At 38.0% G+C, this 20,305-nt stretch overlaps 1 protein-coding gene and 1 pseudogene across 9 annotated transcripts in view; both read right to left on the bottom strand.

The window, feature by feature from the left end:
- Positions 1–5,633: 5,633 nt before the first annotated feature.
- LOC111309878 (UDP-glucose 4-epimerase 2 pseudogene) lies at positions 5,634–7,077 on the bottom strand (annotated as a pseudogene). The gene has a single exon (XR_016330371.1). The product of XR_016330371.1 is annotated as a UDP-glucose 4-epimerase 2 pseudogene (transcript).
- A 2,812-nt stretch (positions 7,078–9,889) lies between these two features.
- The window catches only part of LOC111310374 (vacuolar protein sorting-associated protein, putative (DUF1162)), a 41,860-nt gene continuing 31,444 nt past the window's right edge, over positions 9,890–20,305 (bottom strand). For 5 of the 8 annotated variants that reach the window (XM_022909776.2, XM_089748526.1, XM_089748527.1 and 2 more), the window contains 15 exons: positions 20,146–20,262; positions 18,188–18,461; positions 17,437–17,550; positions 17,266–17,349; positions 15,715–15,765; positions 15,461–15,637; positions 15,053–15,375; positions 14,623–14,964; positions 14,452–14,515; positions 13,095–13,241; positions 11,573–11,677; positions 11,384–11,494; positions 11,156–11,260; positions 10,831–10,900; positions 9,890–10,720 (listed from right to left, as the gene is read on the bottom strand). In XM_022909776.2, coding sequence (XP_022765511.2) covers positions 10,032–10,720; positions 10,831–10,900; positions 11,156–11,260; positions 11,384–11,494; positions 11,573–11,677; positions 13,095–13,241; positions 14,452–14,515; positions 14,623–14,964; positions 15,053–15,375; positions 15,461–15,637; positions 15,715–15,765; positions 17,266–17,349; positions 17,437–17,550; positions 18,188–18,461; positions 20,146–20,262 — 2,773 coding nt within the window. In that variant the 3' untranslated portion in view covers positions 9,890–10,031. The remainder of the gene's footprint in view (positions 10,721–10,830; positions 10,901–11,155; positions 11,261–11,383; positions 11,495–11,572; positions 11,678–13,094; positions 13,242–14,451; positions 14,516–14,622; positions 14,965–15,052; positions 15,376–15,460; positions 15,638–15,714; positions 15,766–17,265; positions 17,350–17,436; positions 17,551–18,187; positions 18,462–20,145; positions 20,263–20,305) is intronic. The other 3 variants (XR_016330369.1, XR_016330370.1, XM_089748528.1) reach the window with 3 other exon arrangements.

The raw sequence follows: 20,305 nt of genomic DNA, 5'->3' as shown, positions 1-20,305 counted from the left end.
CTTTTCCTGGCTTTTCTTCTTTTTCTGCTTGGTTGTCGACACACACATAAAACAACCCCACCTATCTTTTATTAAGTAGCTAGGGCTCTGTGTAAAATAAAAGATCAAGGCCCATGGCCTTTACTTGGTCCAAAACCACTTACATGGGACTGGACCCCATTTTCCTAACAATCTCCCCCTCCAACTCCATTAGGAGGAGATTCATCACCATAGCAGTTTCATTTGGAACTTACCTTGGCCAGGGAACTCATTCCGGCTAAGTTACTGCAGAGCTCAAGCTTTTCCCTGGGAAGTATCTTAGTCAACATATCTGCCACATTTTTATCAGTATGGACTTTCTTCAATAGCATCTGCTGTTCTTCAATCACTGAACGTAACCAATGATATCTAACATCAATGTGCTTTGTTCTAGCATGGTACATGGTATTCTTACTCAAATCTAAAGCACTCTGGCTATCACAAAATACCACATACTCTTTCTGATTCAACCCTAATTCAAGAAGAAAACGTTTCATCCAAAGCATTTCTTTACATGCTTCAGTTACTGCAATATACTCAGCCTCTGTAGTTGACAAAGCAACACACTTCTGTAACTTAGACTGCCAAGATACAGCTCCTCCTGCAAAAGTGAACAAATACCCTGAAGTAGATTTCCTACCATCAAGATCGCTTGCCATGTCAGCATCAGTAAACCCTTCTAGAACTGGTTGTGAAACTCCATAAGTCAAGCACATTTTTGAGGTACCCCTCAAATATCTAAAAATCCATTTCACTGCTTCCCAGTGAACCTTTCCTGGATTAGAAAGAAATCTGCTCACTACACCAACTGCATGAGCAATGTCAGGCCTTGTACAAACCATAAGATACATTAAAGAACCGACTGCAGAAGAATAAGGAATACTAGACATAGCTAGTTGCTCTTCCTTAGACACTGGACAAGATTTCTTACTTAGGTGAAAATGATTGGCAAGTGAACTACTAACTGATTTAGCATGTTGCATGTTGAATCTACCAAGCACTTGTTCAACATACTTTTCTTGTGACAACCACAGCTTTCTAACTCTCCTATCTCGGATAATGTCCATATCAAGAATCTGCTTTGTTGGACCTAAATCCTTCATATCAAAGGACTTAGACAATTGTTCTTTCAACCTGCAAACCATACTAGCATCTTGTCTTACAATCAACATATCATCAACATATAATAATAGGATAATGAAGTTACCATTAGGGAATTGTTTAATATACACACAAGAATCCGCTGCTGTTCTTTTATAGCTATAACTCACCATAAAAGAATCAAACTTCTTGTACCACTGTCGCGGAGCTTGTTTCAAGCCATACAAGCTTTTCTTCAATTTGCAAACTAACTGCTCTTTCCCTTTCACTTCAAAACCCTCAGGCTGATTCATATAAATGTCCTCCTGCAAATCACCATGCAAAAATGCAGTTTTAACATCAAGTTGCTCAAGCTCAAGATTCAAACTAGCTGCCAATCCCAGTACCACTCGAATAGAACTCATTTTTACAACTGGAGTAAAAATCTCATCAAAATCGATGCCTGATTTCTGAGAAAAATCTTTTACTACCAATCGAGCTTTGTACCTCACTAGTTTGTCACCATCATTTTTCAACTTGAACACTCATTTATTCTTTAATGGCCTCTTCCCTGTTGGAAGTTTAACAAGATCATAAGTACCATTCTTTCGCAATGACTCCATCTCTTCTTTCATTGCTTTTAATCAGTGCTCTCTATCCGGAGTAGCCTGCACATCTTGAAAGCTTTCTGGCTCCCTTTCACTGGTAACTAAAATAAAATTTGAACTTGGATACCTGGTAGATGGCCTGCGCTCTCTAGTAGATCTCCTAGGCTGAGACTCTACATCACTTGATGCCGAAGGTAGCTCCCCCTGCTCAACACTCTCAGGTAGAGAGGATTGCTCCCCCTGCTCAAAACTAATAGCATCTGGCTCATCACCAACTGTAGCTGGCTCATCCATATCCCCAAGTTCTGTTTCTGGCTCATTTTCACCATCTGTGGCTCTTTCCTGTGAAATTCCTGTCGGTGTTGAAACATCACACTCAACAGTAACTCGTGTAGTCTTCTCATTTTTCTCAAGGTCTGCTATGGTTTCTTTTTCATGAAAGACCACATCTCTGCTTCTGACTGTCTTTCTCTTTACTAGATCCCATACCCTGTAGCCAAATTCCTCATCACCATATCCTACAAACACACACTGTGTAGCTTTACTGTCAAGCTTTGATCTCTGCTCTTTCGGCACATGCATGAATGCTTTACACCCAAAAATTTTCAAGTGAGAGTATGAAGCATCTTTTCCTGTCCACACTCTTTCTGGAATGTCAAAGCCCAAAAGAACTGATGGTGACCTGTTAAGTAAATAACAAGCTGTGTTGACTGCTTCACCCCAGAATGGCTTTGGTAATTTTGCCATCCTCAACATACATCTGACTTTTTCCACAATGGTGCGATTCATTCTTTCAGCTATACCATTATGCTGCGGTGTTCCAGGTTCTGTCTTCTCATGCCTGATCCCATGCTTTGAGCAATACTCTTCAAAGCTTTTAGATGTGTATTCCCCACCATTATCAGTTCGAATACACTTCAAGGGTAACCCTGTCATCCTTTCAACCATGGCATGAAATTTTTGAAAATACTGCAGTACCTGACTTTTATATTTCTACATATACACCTAAGTCTTACGTGAAGCATCATCAATAAAAGTAACAAAATATCTGCTACCACCAAATGACTCAACCTCAATGGGACCACATACGTCAGAATAAATTAATTCCAATCTATTTTTTTTTCTCTGAGAACTTTTACGAAAAGAAACTCTATGATGCTTACCAAACAAACAATAATCACATGAATCGAGATACATACCTTTGGTCAAGGGAATGAGAGAGTGCCTTGCCAAAACCTGTAACCCTTTTTCACTCATGTGTGCCAGCCTCCTGTGCCACAAGTTTGCTGAAGCATCATTTTCAACGGTATTTACCTGGTTACCGTTCAATTGCATCCATGTCTTATACATTGTGCAGCATAGTTTTCCCCTTGCAACTACCATAGATCCTTTGAGAAGCTTCCACTGTCCATTCTTTTGTCGGCTTTCATATCCCTCCTTATCAAGGACATTAATAGCAAGCAAGTTCATTCTCATATCTGGAATGTGTCTGACATCCCTCAAAGTCAACATGCAGCCTGTACTAGTTTGTACACCAATATCACCAATCCCAACAATCTACGACACACTCTTGTTTCCCATCTTGGTACAACCAAAGTCTCCTGCTTTGTAAGTTGTAAACAACTCTCTCTTAGGAACACAATGATATGCCGCTCCTGTGTCAACTATCCACTCAATGCCGGGATCACTAACATGATTACAATCACCATGTGTACAAATCAAAGTAACTGAATCACTATCTGAATTCACTGCTGCAACATTGCCATCATCTGAACTCTTGCCTTTCTCATCTTTTCGCTCCTGCTTTAAGATTCTACAGTTTCGTTTTATATGACCCGCCTTACCACAATGGAAACACTTCACTTTACCTCTAGACTTGGATCTATGTTTAGACTTACCACGACCTTTTGAGTCCTGACCTCTGTCGATGTTTCTACCCCTGTTCTCTGTGACCAGAGCTTGATTCTCAGGGTCTACATCTTTTCGCCTCGCTTCTTCATTAAGCATACTGTCCTTTACCATCTCTAATGTCACCTTATAATCAGGAGCTGAATTAAGAACAGTCACAACTAGAGTATTCCAGCTGTCTGGCAATGAACCCAAAAGAAATAATGCCTTCATTTCATCATCCATCTTAAGTTCCATAGTAGTCATCCGATTAAATATATCTTGAAAATCACTCAAGTGCTCTGTAATAGATCGTCCATCCCTGTACTGTAAAGTTACAATTTTTTTAACAAGCATAACTTTATTCATACCTGTTTTTCTCTCATACAATGCTACCAATTTTTCCCAAACAATGTGAGCATCTGACTCCTGCGCTACATGATGGAACACGCTGATATCAACCCATTTTTTGAGTAGCCAGCGTCTTTCTACCTAGCTTCTTCCAGCTTTTATCTTTCATATCTGCTGGTTTAGCCGAATCACCCAATACTGGCTCATACAAATCTTTGCAGTATAGATGATCCTCCATCATAGGCTTCCAAATTGAATAATTTGATGCTGTCAATTTTATCATGGAACCTGTATCACCCTCCATGATCTCAAACAGAATTTACTTCTATCCTGGGTTGCTTCTGTATCGATGTCTCAAAATAACCCTCGCTCTGATACCACTTGTTGCGCCTGAAGCAATAATCACAACAATACAGAAGCAATAGACAACAATCAATAATCAAATGCGCAGGAAAAATAAAGCACACCAAGATTTACGTGGAAAACCCTCCAGTGTAGAGGGAAAAACCACGGGCCACCAGAAAAATCTTCACTATCAAATAATAGTTATACAAAGTTCTTCTCTAGCTAAAACTAGAGCTAATCAACAACTAGAGAAACAATTGGAGAAATCTCACCAAATAAGTGACTCAACAAATACACCCTGGATTTGTTCCTAGAGAGCTTCAAACCCGATCTTCACCGTTCAGAATGTATAACTCTGAATCATAAACCTCCTGACAAGGTTCCAACTCAATCGGACCACGGATCGACTTCCGTTTAACCAACTCTCCCTTCTCCTTTTTCTCTCTCTGCTTTTCTTGGCTTTTCTTCTTTTTCTGCTTGGTTGTCGACACACACATAAAACAACCCCACCTATCTTTTATTAAGTAGCTAGGGCTCTGTGTAAAATAAAAGATCAAGGCCCATGGCCTTTACTTGGTCCAAAATCACTTACATGGGACTGGACCCCATTTTCCTAACACTTAAGACTACATGATACTTAATCATGAACGACATGTCAACATATTCATAATTTGATAAGAAAAACTTAAAAATACTTAAATTTAAAGAATACACTTAAACAGATCGCTTGGTACAAGATTTCAAAAAAAAAATTCTATCCTAATAATACATTGAAAATTTACCGCATTCAATCAGTTACAATATTTAAGGTGAAAACATTTCAACTTATGGTAACATTAATTTATAGATAATGGTGTATGAGTACATATCTTGGATTCTTGTTAGATACCTGTAAATGTTAATGCTTAGCACTCACATGCTGTCCACTTTGGATGCTTTATGACCAAACAGATTTTATAGTGAACCCTAGCTATGAGTGATGATGAGTATTTCAACTATGGTATATCTTATGGTCTATATTGGCTTGCAGCATCATGCTTCTTGCTAGCTATGAGCGATTAGGATTCAAATTCGTCAAATCATATTATGGACCATAATGGCTTGTGACACCATGAATGCTTCATTTAAGTCATGAATAGAAGTTATCAACTATTAGGATATGTTCATAGCAAATCTTATGGTTCAGATAATCTTTACTGCTGTATTTGTTTTGTCTTTGATGCATAGGGGAGGTAAAGGGAGTAACGATTTGAATATCTGACTAGGATCGTCATGAGGATAATAACAATTATTAGGCCAAATTTGCAATATTGTTTGTATATTTTTAGTAGTAAAGATTAAAAATTGCTAACAAGAACCTGAAACTTAGTTGATTTATATATTTATTCTTAATAGATAACATTTAATAAGTTTTGAATCGAAATTTCAAAACTTGCAATCTCTTATCTTATTTTAAACCATGCTTCTTCGTGCCAAAAAGAAAACAGAAGTTAAGAACCTTAATCTGAATATGCTCGAGAAACCAGAAGACCTGGTGACAAAAGCACGAAAAATTCTTAGCTTAATTCTCAGGAGATTGGTAACCATTGGGGTTCTTGTTGGCCCAGTTCCATTGGTCCCTGCACATATCTTCAATGCTGTATTTAGCTTTCCAATTCAGCTCACGCTCTGCCTTTTCAGTTGAAGCATAAACTATTTCACCATCACCGGGTCGCCTTCCAGCCATTACAAGAGGAATTTTCTTCCCAGATGCCTTTTCAAATGCTGCAATAATCTCCAAAACTGATGTTCCTTTCCCTGTTCCTAAATTGTAGACCTCACAGCCTATTTTCGGATCAGATAGTTTTTGTAGAGCAGCAATGTGACCTTCTGCTAAATCAACAACATGGATATAATCACGTACACCAGTGCCATCCTTGGTGGAATAATCATTTCCAAAAACAGTCAAGGCTGGTCGCCTACCAACAGCAACTTGCTGCATGTAAGGCATGAGATTGTTTGGAGTTCCACGGGGATCTTCTCCGATATAGCCACTAGGATGTGCACCAACAGGGTTAAAATATCTTAGCAATATGATCTTCCATTCTTGGTCTGAATGTTGCAGGTCTCGACAAATCTGTTCAATGAAAGGCTTGGTTCTTCCATAAGGATTGATTGCAGCCACTGGAAACTCTTCTGTACATGGAACCTCCTTTGGCCATCCGTAAACAGTAGCTGATGATGAAAAGACAAGATTTTTGCATCCATGGGTGGCCATTACTTCCAACAAGGTGATTGCTCCAATGAGATTGTTGTTATAATACAGCAATGGCTTCTTCATGCTTTCACCTACGGCTTTCAATCCAGCAAAGTGTATCACGGCATCAATCTTTCTTTCTGCAAAAAGTTTTTGCAGCGCTGGTTTATCTCGAAGGTCCATCTGCTGAAAGTAAAGATTGTTGCCAAATTCGCCGGCGAGTTCTTTGACTCTTCTGATGGCAATATCAGAGGAATTGTTGAGATTGTCCACCACCACTGCATTGTAACCTCCAAATAGCAGCTGCAGCACCGTGTGGCTTCCAATAAAACCAGCTCCACCAGTTACCAGAACGGTCTTTGCCATGGCGGATCGTCCAACTGTAAGCTAAATTTATTATTATTGCTCTCCTCTAGACTAGAACGTATCTCTCAAGTTGTTTGGCAACTGATGCATAGTGGTTTCTTAGTGGTTTCTACTCTGTCCCTCCATTGACAAATTTCCAAGCAGCATCCATGTATCATGCCTTGAAAGGGCAGCTTTTGAATTTAATTGGTTTTCGTTCTGAGCAAGTCTCCTTGGTTGTTGACTTTATTCGGGTTCGGAGGATTCGGGTTAGGTTCATTAATCTGAAATCTATCTTTCTAATCTAATTTTCTAAATACATGTAACATAGACAACATTTTGTTCTGAAAGATTATCTTTGTACTTGACTTTCTGTTGACTATCGTGGTGGATGTTGAACTAGGATGAAAAGGACTGTCATAATTTTCTATTTATTGAATTACAGATGAATGTTGATTTTGGAATAAAATTCTTTGCTTACGGAGAAAATTATGAGATGGAAATACAAGTTCTTTTTAGCGGTACAAAGTTCATGGGATTTGTTCAATGCATCTTTCCCTGAGCCAATCCTAATAGGCTTATTTATATCGAGTCTGGCAAATTGAAAAATTGGAAATAATTTTCTTTCAGTCTCCCAAATTGGAATCCAAGCAATAAAAAGATGAACACACTGTCTTTAGCATCTAAAAAACTTAACTGTTTCCAAATGCAGAATTACCAGCAAGGAGCTGATTGTTGAATTCTCGAAAAAATCTGGCTGGAGTCTGATTTCCCATCTTACAATGCTTCAACTCATAATATAATTTCACTAAAGACAGCTTAGTTACCCAGAAATTACATAGATTATTGAAGTGTTCCATGTACTTTAAAGCTAAACATACCAAAAAAAGTTCATAATGTATACATTTTATTGCACAAAAAGTGCTTATTCACTTTATAGCACAAGAAATTGGAGACAAGGAATTGTTAGAAAGATGCAGGGCATTCACATAAGGATTGTCATGCTTAGTGGCCATTTCAATACCACCTTGGTTGTCATATCACCTGTCTAGCCAACCCCATATACAAAGGAGAATCAAATCAGGAGTGTTTCTATGTTACGGGTCGAGACTTAAGCTCCGAACCCACACGGCTCTAGGACCCGGGCATTCACCCTTCCGACGTTTCAGATCAGTCTTCCTGTCACAGTTCACATCCTTAGGTCTGTAATATTCTCCCGCACCCAACCTTGTGACGAAACCCAACCTCGTGACGCTTTCGTCACAGAGACAGACCACCATGCCTGCCTCCCTTGAGGTGTTTAGCGTGGATCGAACGGTTTAGGGTTAGCTCTAATACCACTTGTCACAGGTTGAGACTTAAGCTCCGAACCCGCGCGGCTCCGGGACCTAGGCATTCACCCTTCCGACGTCTCAGATCAACCTTCCTACCACAGTTCACACCCTTGTGAGGAATTATCCGCTCTGACCCCCCTGGCCTCACGGTTTTATCCTACAAAAGGCGCCTCACAAGGAAGAGATGGTGTGAACCTTTTTATACCCCAGTGACCTTCCTATTATGTTCGATGAGGGATTCAAGACTCTCCCTTAGGTCCGTGACATTCTCCCGCACCCAACTTCGTGACGCCCTCGTCACGGAGACTGGCCACCCTGCCTGCCTCCCTTGAGGTGCTTGACGTGGATCGAACGGTTTAAGACTGGCTCTGATACCACTTGTCACGGGTCGAGACTTAAGCTTCGAACTCGCGCGGCTCCGAGACCCGAACATTCATCTTTTCAACGTCTCAGATCAGCCTACCTGCCACGGTTCACACCCTTGTGAGGTATTGTCCGCTCTGGCCCCCCCTGGCTTCACGATTTTGTCCTACAAAAGACGCCTCACAAGACGGAGGTGGTGTGAACCCTTTTATATCCCAAAGACCCTCCTATTATGTTCGATGTGAGATTCAGGACTCTTCCTTAGGTCTGTGACATTCTCCCGCACCCAACCTCGTGAGACATTCTCCCGCACCCAACCTCGTGACGCCTTCGTCACGGAGGCTGACCACCCTGTCTGCCTCCCTTGAGGTGTTTGGCGTGGATCGAACGGTTTAGGGCTAGCTCTGATACCACTTGTCACGGATCGAGACTTAAGCTCCGAACCCGCGTGGCTTCGGGACCCAAGCATTCACCCTTCCGACGTCCCAGATCAACCTTCCTGCCACGGTTCACATCTTTGTGAGGTATTGTCCGCTCTGACCTCCTGACCTCACGATTTTGTCTTACAAAAGACGTCTCACAAAGAAGTGATGGTGTGAACCTTTTTATACCCCAATGACCCTCCTATTATATTCGATGTGGGATTCAAGACTCTCCCTTAGGTCCGTGACATTCTCCCGCACCCAATCTCGTGACGCCTTCATCACGAAAACTGACCACCCTGCCTGCCTCCCTTAAGGTACTTGACGTGAATCAAACGGTTTAAGGTTAACTCTGATACCACTTGTCACGAGTCGAGACTTAAGCTCCGAACCCGCGCGGCTCCGAGACCCGAGTATTCATCCTTCCGACATCCCAGATCAACCTTTCTGTCACTGTTCACACCCTTATGAGATATTATTCGCTCTAACCCCCCTGACCTCATGATTTTATCCTACAAAAAATAACTCACAAGAAAAAGATAATATAAATCTTTTTATATCCCAGTAACCTTTCTATTATGTTTGATGTGAGATTCAAAACTCTCCTTTAAATTCGTAACATCTACACTCTCCCTATTCTCTGCTCTGTTTCTTTCTTCTTTACTCCCTACCTCATAAATATGACTGATTTAAGCGTTGAAACATTCCCTGAGTACTACCTCTGACATCTCCTGTCACAAAAAGACCTGATTTATTCTCCAACTCAACCTCCAAAAATCTGCACTCTCACCGGGCCAAGAATTACATTAAGGAGTACAGAACAAAGTAATAGACCTTTTCGGAACTGAAGTTTTGAAATTTAGTGGAGATAACTTGTACTGAAAAAAATAATGATAATAATGAAAAAAATTTGACACAAATATATTACTGTACATTATAATTTTGTACAAACTATACATGAAAAGGATGCATCAATAATTGCAAGTGAAAAGAATATGCTTTCCAATTCAACTTCTTCTAGGTATTTCCTAATAAAGGAATTCTACTTGATGTTACTTCGGTGCAACAGATATTCACTTCCCCCCTGCTCTTTTCCCTGTTCAATTGTAGAAAGCAAAACCTGTAAAAAAATTTTTGCATCTTCTTCTGATGCCAGTTCCAAGTTGGTCTGAAAGAGTGGAAGAGGAGCTGATGGATTGTTCCACCGCTTCCTTGTCCCGCCACCCTTCCTCGACAGCTGCTGCTTCTGTCTCAGTAAGGCATCTGAACTGCTTCCAACAATATGTACCACCGCATCATCAGCATCAGTGTGGATTACACTATGCAGGCTAATTTCTGTTTCTATCACCCACTCGGGATTTACTGCAACACCTCGAAATTCAGGTTTCCCAAAGTCCACCAGACTTGGGCAATTAACTACCAGCACAAGTCTCAGCGTCACAATGACAAAATTACCAGGATTTTTTAGTACTTTGGACATGACATACACCTCATCCTTGAGCTTGCCATCATCAGCTTCTTTAAGCACCGATATTCCAACAGCTTCTTCCCAAGAGTAAGGCCTCAAAGGAAGTTCTCTGCTTAGAGGCCTTGGTAAACGAACTCTATAATGCTGTGATCCCATATGGTATAGTTGGCTTCTGTTTCTTATACTCTGTGCAGTTTTTCCAGTAACCTCGAGTATACTAGCGGCCGGTCTTCCCACTAATCCTGTTACTCCCAAGGCTATTCCTGTACAAAAGAAAGAAATAAAGTATTCCAGGTGATGATGCATGTCGTGTTGATCATGATAGCAATGTGGTACATAAAGACATGCAGTCAACTATGTGCCAGTGGTTTACCAGAGAGGATGCCTGGTAGGCCGTGTTTCTCTGCTTCTTTAACCGGTGATTGAAGGAGGCCAGTAAGTCCCTGAAATCAACAGTAAAATAAGACTCAACCTTGAAGAGGTATGCAGTAGCACTGTAGCCAGACTAGCAATTTTGCATCTCTATCCTGACAGGCTCCCCATAAAAAGATGTATCTTTTAACGAACAGCTTGATTTCTTTGCAGCCTTAACAAGGTAACAGGGTTTGGTGCTTGCAGTGCAGTATTTATCATCCATATAGGACGAACACAAATGAAAAGAACTAAAAAGATTTACAGACAACATAAGGATAATATACCTCAAAGAATTCATTTATTATGCCTTTACTGTGTGAAGCTTCCCCCTTCAATTGCTTTTCCATTCTTGCAACAGCTTGGTCATCAAATGTAAATGCAACAATACCCTACAAGCAATATAGCATTCCATTTTCAATCAATGATATTTAACTGAATAATTCATGTTCCTCATAAATAATAAAATTAAGAAAAAACATTAATTATTCAGAACATGTTGGATCTAGTGATACCTTGTGTGCAGCTTTACTGAACTGAGTGGCAGCATCACTTAGTGCATAGACCGTATTGCTCAGAAGACTAGTAGTACCTTGAGCCATGCCGGTGATAAGTCCAGTAGGACTCTAAAAGAAATCACCGTATTTTAGTCCTCCGCTAATGAGGCATAGTTAAAGTTAACAAAGAATAAAGAATTTCATTACCTTCAAAATACTCTTCGCAGGAACTGCTAAGAAATCTCTAATTCCAACACCTAGACTCCTGGCAAATCCCATGGGATTACCTATAACGCCAGCAGAGCCAAACACCTGCAGATTACACAAGTAGGAACCCAAGAAAGACTGATTAGTCTCGACAAGATGAATCACAACTAATGCAACACGGTCAGCAGCATCTTGAACATACTACACATAGCAGTAATGAAATTCAAACATGGTAAACTGTGGAGAACTAATTAGTTTGAAATGGATTCTAAGAGAATTAGAGACCAAAGCATAACTTTGGAAAGGAAGAATGAAGTTCTAAAGCATAAAAGGACAAACATAAGATATAAGGTGATATATTTCCCAAATTAAAAGACATTAATCATAGCCAACTGGGCTTACTCAAGTGGTAAGTATGGTATTCGGTTAGAGAACCTAGGTTCAAGTTGTAGTATCAATGGAGCAGCAGGACAAGAAATTTTGATGGGAGGCCTATGGGTAAGCCCACTGATGGTTCTTTCAAATTTTGGAAGAATGTCTATTCTAGGCATAAATTTAGAAAATAGGATTCAATCTATTATGTTGGTTTGTTCATTGTATTGGACCTTACTCAGTGTGTAGGCGCTTTACTTTCGATGGGCTTAAAACCTAGGCTTGTGAAGCTCATATATATAGATTCACTAAAACTTGGAATTTAAATTCTGATGATTGATATTTTGATATTGAGATTTCAATTTTGAAACTTGAGATTTGAGTTCATGCAATTGAGATATTTAGCTATTATTGAGTGTTTTAGAATACATGTTCTACATCAATCTGGTATCAAAGTAGACAAGATTTGCAGCTTTGATTTTGAGAGAATTTTTTTCAATCAATCTTGAAAACTCCTATTTTACCTACTTCTTTTGCCTTAAACAACTTTGAAATCAATAGAAAATTCTCTCATAGCTTTGAAATCACTCACTAAACTCTCCGAAATTCTCTCAAATTAACTCAAAAAACTTCTCTCACAACTCAAAACTTGTAGATCTTTTTTACTCTAATACCAAATTAACATAGAACAATAATTAAAACGCTCACAAAAATAATCTGAATTCTCAACCAAAATTCTCAAATATCAATAACCAAATATCCAAATAGCTAAAATACCAATCTCCAAAATAATCAAAATATCAATATCTCAACAATAAATCAAGCGCAGTTGAAACTAAAATAACATAGGTTTTCTAAACCCTAAACCTCAGTAGAAATGCAAAATACCATATATAACCCATAAGCCCTTGTACTTGGAAAATAATTTAAGTACTAATTAATATAAACAACCTATATATTCTGTAATATCTTATGTGTATAAAAGCTACAATTAAACCCATACAACATAATAAAGAAAGAAAATAGAGTTGCAGATAGTTTATCCCTTCAACTAGCTTCTTTCCATCCTCCATAATTCCCACCCCTTAGATGGGTGGTAGCACCAACCCACAGAATTCAATGATTTCAGCCAATAGGATCTAATACTTACCTTGTACATCTCATGAAGAAGTTGTCGAGTGTAGTGGCTAATGAGGATCTCCTGAATGGATTCCCAACTAGCCATTTGATGCATGATTGACAACTTTTTTAGATGAATTCGTGCTCCCTCTACATCAGCAAGAGCCATCAGACCTCTCTGGAATGAATAATTTTAACAAGAAAATTAGTAATTTGCAGTAGGAGAGGGATCCCAAGAGGATTTTCAAAAGAAACACCAAAGCAATGGCATTGCTAAGAAGCAAAGAAAAGAAGTAAGTCAAAACAGCATGAGTGACACAATTGAAACACATTTTTATTCAAGGTATGACCTTTTAATGATTGGCTTAGGTACATCTCCGAGATGAGAATCATGGCTAAAATTTAAAGAAAATATAAGAATCATGATTATTTTACCTCTTCACTCCCACATCATGTCTGTTTATGTTATTATTATCATCTTTTTTTTCCCTTGTGGTTTATGGTTTTTGTAGAGGGGTAATTAGAGAAACGCAATATGACCAGAATACGCGCCAAACCAATAAATGGAGAAACTAGCAAACATAGAAACTAAAAGAGACTTGGTAGAATTCTGAAATTAAATTCATCAGGTTGGAAAGATCACTTGCTCCTATTAAGTGGTTGCCACAACTTCACTTTATTACTTATCTAATAAGGATTAAATCCTAAAGTACTGCCCAGGGGAAAAAAGGATGAGAACAAGATATCACTGCAGCTAGCTTTAGCTTGCTTTTTCCTTTTTTATCAAGCTCAAACTTTTTAAGTCAAGCATGTTTCGTTAAGAATTATTAAGCAATAGCTCAAGCTTTCTTCTTTTCATAAATGAGTTAATTTTGAGCTTATTTAAGAGCTTGTAACTGAACTCATAAAGAAGCTTCTAAGTAAAAACTTAGATTCAATAACAAAGATTAGGTATCATCCACCTGAAAGCAGAGTGACCAAGTGCCAAGTCCAATCACAATTAAAAGAGCCAAAATAATACATGCCAAATGAGTATCTACTAATATTCAACTTCTATGTAATTGCGCATGTAAAATAAATGTGAAACAATATAGTTGTTAAGTCAAACCCTTATTAAATATAAGGCATGAAGCACAAGTACTTTCCCGATGTTTGGCTAAGTTATAGGAAAAAAACCTAACCAAACTGACCACGGTCACATGAAATTTGACCATGTTTCCCGATTATTTCCTCACCAGCAAAGTAATCAGGTATCCACTTCCGTGGTTAAGCTTGAAGTGGTCTGATTTTGATAACCATGCCAATTTTTATATGTTTCTTTAGAGACTCATCTTCTGTAATACACAACCTTAGATAATTCTAGCACTTCAGATGACAGAGCTACTCACATGGATAAGAGATTCTCCTGATGTAAGAACCCCATTTCTAAGCATCCAAGGAGAACTAGAAAAGCTGTTGAAACCAAACCTCATATTTGTTAGTTTATAGGTGATAAAATAAGAGCTTGAGCTGAATAGAAAGAAAGCAATTCCAGAAGAGGTAAGAGTTATTGATTCTACCTAAGAGTAAACTTTATAGGAGCCAAATCAAATGATTCCACATAAATCTTCCTCTGTCTTCTGGCCAAATGGTGAATTTGCTGCCAAGGAGCTCCTATTGGAACTATTAAAGGTAATAATCCACCAGTTTCATCACTTTTACTTAGCACAGGAGTACCAGTTCCATGTAGCTGTTCTCTTGCTTTCACATGCTCAGATGTTTGACCATGCATAAAACCCACATTGAAGATAGGATCAGAAAATGGAAAGACTTGACTCCGAAAACCTGGAGAGACAGCTTTGAAGAAGTAAAGCAAACTCAATATCAGTTCCTGCTCAAGCTCAAGGCAAAAATCTGCCATTCTGCAAGCAATTAATATCTTATAATAAGCACTAAAACCATTACAAATCAAACAAATTATTAAGATGCATTTGACTCTGCAAACAACACCTTAAGCTTATATATTCAAATGAAACCAATGAAACATCTTTCTTCCTCCACTTTGCCACAGCTAGGTAGAATACAGGTTCAAAAGAAGAGTCAGAAGAAATTGGTACTCCGCTTTCAGCTTTAAATTTTGGGCCATCATCCTTTGTTATCTGGCCAACTTGGTTACTTCTGTATTCATTATTAAAGGAAAGGATGACAGGATGAGGGGTGTTATGCAGTTGATTATCTATTTGCAGTGAAGATATATGACAAGAAAGCTTTTGCTGGTCCACACTCTGAAGCAGATCAATTTTTACATTTTTCATAGAGGCAAAAAGCAGTTCCTGCAAAATAAAGAGGAAAGCTTGATAGAATTTGAAGTTTCTTTTTAGATCTGAACAAAAATCTACTAATTTTGTATTTGCTAACCTGTGGATAAGAATTAACAAAAGAAATGCCAATGCATGGAATAGTAAGTGAAAACTTCTCCTTATAGTCAACAGTTTTCTCCTGTTTCTCCTGTTTTTGTTTTTTTTGGAACCTAATGTTACTTTGATCCTTCATGTCTTTCAGAACATGATAAGTTGAATCAATAATGCTGAGCACCTGAAACAGGAAAATCAGTTGTTAAGCTACACAAATGTGAAAAATCCAGCCCACTGCACCTAACGATGAGAAAGCACCTTTGTTGCACCCTCAGCACATACAGATAAAAGTAACATCCTTTCTGGCTTCTGTAGACAAAATTTAGCATTAGAAAATTATTTCATGTAAACCAGGATTCAGGTGTAGAGGGAAACTAATAACCTTGAATTGCTTCTTTTTTCATATTAAAAGAAAACAACTTCAAAGGAAATATTTATAAAAGAACCAACAGAATCATATACATGGTGCATTACATCTTGCAGTGTAATATTGTTAGTCATCTAGGCAGTTTGCAAATTTTCACTTCATATTCTCTTCACTATACAACATTTCATAAATTTCTATAAAGCCTGTGAACTTAATAGTTAAAAAGTGTCTATAGAAGTTCCCATGCAAAATGAAGTACATTTAATAGATTATGTGCTTTCTGATCTTTCCTAATTTATCTTATTATAGGAAAAGGGGAAGACCAAAAGAAAGGTAAGCATTAAACTGATGATAATAGGCAACCTGATCCTAGGACCTAGCCATGGAAAGCCTACTCAGAAAAGAGCACAATGAAGTATAAAAGTCATGAAATTAGGCAGGTCCTAGGACCAAAGGCCAAGTGAGCATGGTTTTGGGAGCTGATGTCATATTCCTTCATCAAGACTTAAAGAATCAAAGGCCATGATGAAGAGGAAGACAGTGATTACTGCCATACCAGGCAGGGAAACAGGAGTTAGGTCAGTCTTCGAGATTCTAGTCCAAATCCGGCAATTGAAGATTTTTGTTCTTGCAGATCATTGGTAGTGCGGTGCAGAATATTTGGAAAATAATTGACAAATGGAAATGACAAATCGAAAATAATGGAAGAACAGAAGGACAACAGGGAAAAGACTGGGAATATGTTTCTCCTCCTTTTCTTCTCTCTTTCTTCATTTTCTCCTTCCCTCCTCCTCCTCCTCCTCCCTATCTAAAATTTAAATATTTTAACTTAATTAGGTTTTAAGTTATTTTAATAAAAATGTTTTAAGAACAAAATCTTTAAATTATTATGTTTACATATTTATAAAACTCATGTAAGTATTCATTTTTTAATGTTTGAAAATTTATTAGTTTTTTCACCGTTTTGGTGCTACAAGACCTAAGCAGCCAAGCAAGTCGTAAGTAGATGTTGAAACAGCAGTGATAAGGGACTCTAACGATTTTCATCCAAATAAGGATTCAATTGGGTACAATAAAATAGTGGCTTATCTTGAAGTTTGGGTAAAGAAGAAGGGCTTCTTTTAGGATTTTATCCTCCCAAATATATCATAAAATTTTGTTCATCTTCAAGCTACACTTCTAATGCTGCTATATTCAGTAAATATAGCATGGAACTAGATAATTGTGATATTATTAACTTGCAAATTTTTATGCTGGAGCAAATTGACCCTAAAAGACAAGTTACTGAAGGAGGGGTTCAATCCTTGGAGAGTATCAGCTGCATGATAATAATCCTTCTCCTTTACCAATTCAGAGCACATATAAAGTTTGCAGATCTACTCAGACTCAAACCTTATGTCAAGTCCTGGTCAAGCAATAAAAGTAACAGCAGAACACTGTACCTCAGAAGTTGACTGTAGGAGTACAGGCATATATTCTTTCGAATCATCTAGAGCAAAAGAACCCACCATACGCTCCCCCGGTACCTTTATATGTCAAGCAAAGATTCATTAAAAAGACAATGCCCTACAGTTCATCACTTTGAAAAGGAACACAAGGTAATGCAGGCATACCTCAATAGTTATACGATGGGGATAGCAGGGTTCATCCCATGCATAAGGGCAGGAACTGTATGGGTTAACAATGGTGTCAAGTGATTCACATCTTTGTTGGTAAATCCTTAGCCTCTACAATGACACAAATGATACAGAACTCTCATAAATAATGATATTTAAAGTTTAAATGGGTGATGCAGAAACAAAGGAGGTAATTGAGGGATTAAACTACTTATAGTTTTGGACTTTAGAATTATATATATATATATATATATATTTGGTATTCAACATAATTTAGGACTTTAGAGTTATATTTGGTATTCTGCTTTCTATTGGTTTACGATCTTAGTGCATTTTATATTTAAGAGTTTTATATTTAAGAGTAGAACATATCATAAATAACCCCCAACAAACAGAAAAAAGAAATAATAATAAAAAAATGTAGAATACATTTAGTTAATCAAGAAAAGCAAAATACAAAATAAAATAAAAAATTTTGCAAAGAAATGGTCTAACAGCACATAACCAAAGAATGCAGTTCAGCGAATTGAACATGGCTTAGCATAGCTGGCGTGTACATAGCACCAGCAGAGACACATGGATTAAATATTTGGTTCACTCAGTCCATCATTACTAATTGAACTACTTAGAAATAACAGGTTAGTATCTGATACATGAAAAGGTCACAAAATATAGAAAACTAGAAATTAACAAGTATAAAGCAATTAGCTAAGCATAGAATAGATGCATTAATTAAACAGGTACCAACCTCCTTGGAGAAATTATCAATTCTGTATGGCATATATCCTGTATCATCCTCTGATAAGAGAATCAAGTTCGTCCCAGAATTCCCCTGGAGGCTTCCAACAATCTTTTCATCCCTGATGGAAACATCAGCATTCTGGACCTCCACCCGTATCATATTCATGACACCAGAAGCATAATTCCTTATTTTCACTTGAGTGTCACCTAGATGATCTGGCAAGAAGCTGCCAGACCACTGCCAGCCAGGTTCATCAAAACGCAAGGAAATTAACAACTCCCTGAAACAGATAGGAAATGAATAAGAAAGCTAGGGATAGATAAAAGATAATGTATGATAGTTTTTTACGTTACAACCAAGAAGTTACACAAAGTTATATACGATCATCCTCCCATTCTGGTTAAAATTAGTTAGTTAATGATAATCATCTCTCTTTCCTTTCTTTTAGCCAAATAAAGCTTTGTAAATTTGATATTGATTCACATAGCAATCTAGGTTCAACCAGATTCATAGTACCAGCAGCATATTCCATGGTTAAATCATGTTAAAACCAACAAATGAAGTGCTATTGTTACCTCCTAAACCCCCCAAGGAATGCAGCTCTTGGGCCTTCCAAGTGAACTAGGGGAATATATATAGCAAGTTTTGCTGATCCAGGGACTATCAATTTCGAATAGCATAGGAAAGCTCGATAACTTTATGAGGAAACAACTAACAGCATTGCAAAGTTGGCAAACTGTTCATTGCAAATATGACATCATTGAGGAGGTATTTGAAGATAGCCTATGAACGGTGAGCACATGTGAGTATGAGACTCTGCAGATAAACCAACTACTTCATCACTTTGTCTCATGGCTTGGCTTTGCAGTTTTAGGTGCTAGGGGTTGGCTTTCTCCTAGTAAAACACATTGGCCCAAGGCTTTATCCGTTGGTTCAAATGTTTAGTTATGAATACTTTCACTCAGTTATGTATCTTAAATGGTCTTCTTGTTATTTCTTTAAGTCATGTATAGCATATTGAAAAGACTGGAAGTTGCTATGGTGACACATCATTCATAAAGGTAGACAGCAAGGGTATTTTTTATTGAAAAAAGCGGGGAAAATTCTATCATATTATTTGAGATATTCCCAGCAAACCAAACAGGATATAAAACATCCCAATTTAAAGCACATAAAGGAAAACTAATCCCAATGTGGATATCTTATTCCCAAGCATCAAATTCTCATAAATCTTATGCTTGAGGGAATCGGAGATTCCCCCGAAAGAATTATTAACTAAAATGCCACAATCTCCATATACCATGTTCATGTTAAAGAATAGCATCATATGAACAACATGCTAAATTTTAAGATAAACATTCAACCTAAAACCAATTGGCAATAAATAGTGAGGCCCAACTTGAATATAAAGACACCACAAATTGAAGACTTAACTGATATGAGTTAACGGTTAATACCACTCAGTACTCCCCTTCAAGTGTTGGTCCAATACTAGCAACTGAAATGAATAGGCCCTTCACATGGATAAGCACTTCTTGGGGCAGTAAGCAATAAGAACAACATAACAAACCTAAGCTCTAATACCATGTTAAGTATTCAACCTAAATCCAATTTTAGGAGGTATCCAACATAAAACCAATTGGTAATAATTGGAGAGGCCCTTGTTAAATTATGTGCCTACCCCAACTTTAATCAATGGGGGATTGATCACCACTTTAACAGTCCCTCTCACACGTAGGAAAAATAGACCTATTGCATGACATATCTTAACAGGCAGATCATGTGGCCGGGACATCACATATAGGCATAACAAGCAGATCACAGAGTGGCCAACAAAGGGGGGCCAAGCATGCTTTGAGACCAAATGGCAATAGATAGAGAATCCCAACTTGAATATAAAACCACACAAACTCAAGTTTAATTGATGTGGAATAACACCACTCAACATAAAGATGGCAAAATACCTTGCCGTATCTGTCCAATGAAGCTGTGAATGTTGCCCCACCCCCAAATGATAGACAATATCAGTTCCCTTCTGCTTATAATATAAGTCCTTGCTGCATGCATTACTGATAACATATCTGCACAATTAAACACTTGCTATCAATGAAACAGAAACAGAAT

Source organism: Durio zibethinus, chromosome 19 (genome assembly GCF_047325235.1).
Source record: "Durio zibethinus cultivar Kanyao isolate XHJ-2024 chromosome 19, ASM4732523v1, whole genome shotgun sequence".
NCBI classification, from domain to species: domain Eukaryota; kingdom Viridiplantae; phylum Streptophyta; class Magnoliopsida; order Malvales; family Malvaceae; genus Durio; species Durio zibethinus.
The sequence above is the reverse complement of the archived record's forward strand: the minus strand, read 5'-3'. Positions and strand labels throughout refer to the sequence as shown.